General features: G+C 44.6%; 1 protein-coding gene across 1 annotated transcript; it reads left to right on the forward strand.

The window, feature by feature from the left end:
- Window positions 1-1701: 1701 nt before the first annotated feature.
- LOC124700877 (40S ribosomal protein S18) lies at window positions 1702-3364 on the forward strand. Its single transcript, XM_047232937.1, has 4 exons — window positions 1702-1735; window positions 1819-1979; window positions 2075-2263; window positions 3064-3364. Exons 1-4 carry the CDS (start codon window positions 1733-1735, stop codon window positions 3167-3169), a joined length of 459 nt encoding a protein of 152 aa, XP_047088893.1. The 5' UTR covers window positions 1702-1732; the 3' UTR covers window positions 3170-3364.
- The last annotated feature ends 897 nt before the right edge of the window (window positions 3365-4261 follow it).

The raw sequence follows: 4261 nt of genomic DNA on the forward strand, positions 1-4261 counted from the left end.
CAAACAGCTGAACAAGTCATCCAGCTAGGGAATGAAAGCGACCCGTGTTCTCGAGCTACCAAAAGTTTGTGCAATCTAGTTCCATCTGAAGCAGGCTTCGGCTTCCTAACCTGCAATTGTTCACGGTGCCTAAATAATCTTATCCATGGTTTGCAAATAATTGACAAAGTATAGGGAGGTAATCTAAACTACAAGAAACATCGAATAAATTTTTGTGCTAGTGAAGAACAATGAACAATTTGACAGGGCAAAAGAATTAAATTATAAGAATTATTCCCTGAAGTTTACATAGGATTAGTCGCATAAAGTATAATTGGACAATAACCACTTGCTTTGCCTGAATCGTGGGGCCGAGACACGGAGGAGCCATCTTCCAAATTTATTAACATGCACCTTATCCCCTTCACAAGAATAATGTCCCATGGCCGGAGCGAGAAAATTAACCCCACAAACTAACTCCTATGATCGAATAGAAAACTGAATCGACAAGACAATACATTTAACATTTGTAGTATTTGTTAAGCCACAAAAGTTGATGGGTTAGAGATAAACTAGTGGAGGGAGCCAACTAACTAGAGGCGACCAACTGATTAACATTTGCAATATCTTTTAAGCAACAAAGATTTCTAGAGAGAGTCAACCACGATGACTACGCTGAAGAAAATTTAAGTGCTCGTACCATAGATTTTGTTTGTCGAGATTTGGAAATCACCTGGTTGAAGCAAATTGGTGCGGGAACTCAGTGCATGCTACGGTCGATCGACCTAACACCGGCGTTCCCTGGTGCCTATCCGTCCTGGAGTGACATCTAAGATGACATCGATCCTCTGCTTGGTCGTGCGCATGCGCGGACTGCGGCATTTTCCTGCGAGACACTGCTCTTTGGAGAGAACACGACAGGCGGGAAATGCGACACAACGGGCTTTGGAAGGTGGGGCAGCGTCGTGGCAGCATGGGAAGGAGCAACATCATATCTATTGATGCCGCCATGTTATCCGTGAGGTTTTCGGTGGCGGTGGCATCGAGTAATAGGGCGAGAAGTGTGCTCGAAGGCTGGTCTTGTGGCAACGACAGAGGGACGTGAGGGCAGATCCTGGCGTACCAAAGGTAGACGCCGATGTCGCAGCCGTGGGGGTGGAGGTCGTGGGGTGAGGCGCGGCGGTGATTTGGGCTCTGTGGAGGTGGGATGTGGGAGCGGGCCACATGGGAGATGTAGTTATTGGGGACACGTGATACATGAGCGGACTGACGAACTATTTTACCGCTAAACGCGAAAGCACGGTACTAGATGAAGTACTAGACGTTGTAAATGTTTTAGTGGCTAGAAAGTCTGCTGAGCCGGTTTAATGGCGAGCCGGTTTAATGGAATCGAGTGTTCCATATCAAAAAAATAAATGAATTTTTTTTTGAGAAAAAAATAAATGAAATGGCAATACGAGTAGAAATATGGTTTCTTCAGGCCCGAGGGTAAAAAGGAGGAAGGCCCGGTGTAAAGGCAAAGCTACTCAAACGGCCCAATAGGGGCCACCAAAGCCCAAGAATGTTACCCATTTATTGAATCGACTCTCCACAGATCACAGCCGTCCGATGAATCGCTAGGGTTTCACCTCTGGTATATAGTCGTAACCGTAACCATGCTTCCAAAATCTTAGTCGCGCGAACGCCCACCTCCTCCTTCTGCCCCCGCGCGCCTCAGCCGCCGCCGCAGCCGTCGCCGACGCCGACTGCCGCCATGGTAAGCGTCCTCGTCCCGCCTTCCCTGCTCCGCGTGCCGATCCACCCTCCTGTACTGACCTCCGAAATGCATTTTGGTCGCAGTCGCTGATCGCGGGTGAGGAGTTCCAGCACATTCTCCGTCTGCTGAACACCAACGTCGATGGTAAGCAGAAGATCATGTTCGCGCTGACCTCCATCAAGGGTGTTGGGCGCCGCTTCTCCAACATCATCTGCAAGAAGGCCGACATCGACATGGACAAGAGGTAATGAACCCTCACTTGTCCCGTGCCCCAGTATCCTTGTCAGATCTCTCTTAGGTGATGGGCTGAGCGGTGTGTTGCGTTTTGCGGGGGTGCAGGGCCGGAGAGCTCACAACCGAGGAAATGGACCGGGTGATGACAGTGTTGCAGAACCCGCGGCAGTTCAAGGTGCCGGACTGGTTCCTTAACAGAAAGAAGGACTACAAGGACGGCAAGTTCTCCCAGGTCGTCTCTAACCAGCTTGACATGAAGCTCAGGGATGACCTCGAGAGGCTCAAGAAGATCCGGTATGAACTTGTCTATACTGTATTACTCATATTGGTCGATGAGTGATGCTTTATTAGATACTACAGCTGTTGAAGCTTGCACTTCATATTTTGTGTATGCTTAACAGTTCAACCTGCTATTGTTAGCTATAGTGGTGAGCTAGTAGCAGTTGACATTTCCTACTCTACAGTTCAACCTGTTATTGTTAGCTAGATTTTAGATTAACGTTGTATTCTGTGGAAATCAATCTAGTCTGAAATGTTTGTAATAATTACCAATTCTCTCTTTGTTTATAAGGAAGTGCTTCATGCTAGTCTGGTTTACCATGTATAGATTGCGAGTTGATGCTTCTGTCTAGAGAAATGCAATGCTATAGTATGTCTTATAGGCTGCTAGTGGTGATTTGGCTTGTTCAGGGTCGGCTGATCATTCCTTAGGCAGGCCATGCTACTCTTCCCTTCACCCATGTAATATGAGTCTGCAACTGGTACTTCAGAATGATGTTATAAATTATCCAGTGTAGTCATTTGTCAGAATCAGTTTGTGTGTATTGCTTGTGGATGTGAATTTTCTTGTTTGCCCATTGCTTTAGTTGACTTTTTAAGTAACATCATTGCTGTATCTTGGTAGTATGCTACTATGGTTGTCAATATCTTCCATGTGTGTCCTTTTAGTATCCCTTTGGTTGTGTAGAATTTGTTTTGGATAATAGTGCATTGTTTGGTAAGGTTTTTGATTATCTGTAGACCGATTAAACTTTATAATTTGATTATTTCAAAATGTATGTGATCTCTTATGTTACATGCCCTTCCTTTTGCAGTAACCATCGTGGTCTTCGTCACTACTGGGGTGTCCGTGTCCGTGGTCAGCACACTAAGACTACCGGCAGGAGAGGAAAGACTGTTGGTGTCTCCAAGAAGCGATAAGCTTTAACTGACACACATAGATTGTCACTACTTCTGTATTGGTCCATTTCGGGAGTCTTAATGAGGTGTTCCCTGTTTAGACAATTACCTCGGAGGATGTTTTGCCCTAGATCATATTTTGCAGTTCTGGAACTTTAATATATTGTATCTTAAATTCCTTTTTGAACACCTAAAGAGTAATTTTATTCGGCTGCCCTTGTTGTGTGCTGACTCCTTTCACTGTTTAATCTGATGAGTGCTGATAATTCTACACTTGTTCTGTATATGGCTGGGTCATCATTCTTCTTCTTTGCAACCTAAAAGTTAGTGAAGCAATGTGATGTGCCTGCTCTAGTTATTCCAGTAGTAGGCTGGATCATCATTCTTTTTCTTTGCAACCTAAAAGCTAGCGAAGCAATGTGATGTTCTTGCTCTAGTTATTCCAGCAGTAGATTGTCACTACAGTAAGGGCATAGCCTTTTATTTTTGTGGAAATAGGTCCTTTGAGGCTGAAATTTGAAGCTCTCTACAAGTGTGCTACTTCCTCGGTTCCTCCGGTCCCTTCTATTAGACAGTTCAGCAAATCAATTAAGCCTGAGAAAGTATTAACTTGCCACCTTGGTCACATTTTTCGCAACCATTCGCAACCTTTCGCAACCATTCTAGAGGACGTTACCTACCCTTTTCCCCGTTGTGCATACTCATTGCTGGTGTCAGATCTATGGTATACTCCAAGTCGTCTTTGGCAGTTCTTTGGGAAATCTCATCAGTGTGAATGGTGGCTTATAGATGTTAGATGCTGAAACTACTCAATTGTTGTTCATGGGTTACGAGCTTGGATTTCAAGAGAACGCAACCTGTTCGTATTCTTAATTTCTAGCTGGCATATTTGGGTGCAATGTCTGCATGTTATCTTGCGACACATAACACTGAAGCATGCATCTCGAAAGATTGTACTTACCTATGATTTGTGTCCCAAATGTAGAGAACAAATGCATACAGTTCAGGAGTACATCCCAACTTTGTCACTTTAGACACATTTTGTTATGCTGTGTCTTAACCACTATCATACCCACATATGTATTAGAGCATCTCCAACAGAGGCTGTAAACT

This window comes from Lolium rigidum, chromosome 3, assembly GCF_022539505.1.
Source record: "Lolium rigidum isolate FL_2022 chromosome 3, APGP_CSIRO_Lrig_0.1, whole genome shotgun sequence".
Lineage (NCBI taxonomy): Eukaryota > Viridiplantae > Streptophyta > Magnoliopsida > Poales > Poaceae > Lolium > Lolium rigidum.

Bases quoted from the DNA above. Each gene is read 5' to 3' on its own strand.
- LOC124700877 (XM_047232937.1), top strand. The intron at 1,980-2,074 runs GTAATGAACCCT...GCGGGGGTGCAG, and splicing joins GACATCGACATGGACAAGAG to GGCCGGAGAGCTCACAACCG. The intron at 2,264-3,063 runs GTATGAACTTGT...TTCCTTTTGCAG, and splicing joins GAGAGGCTCAAGAAGATCCG to TAACCATCGTGGTCTTCGTC.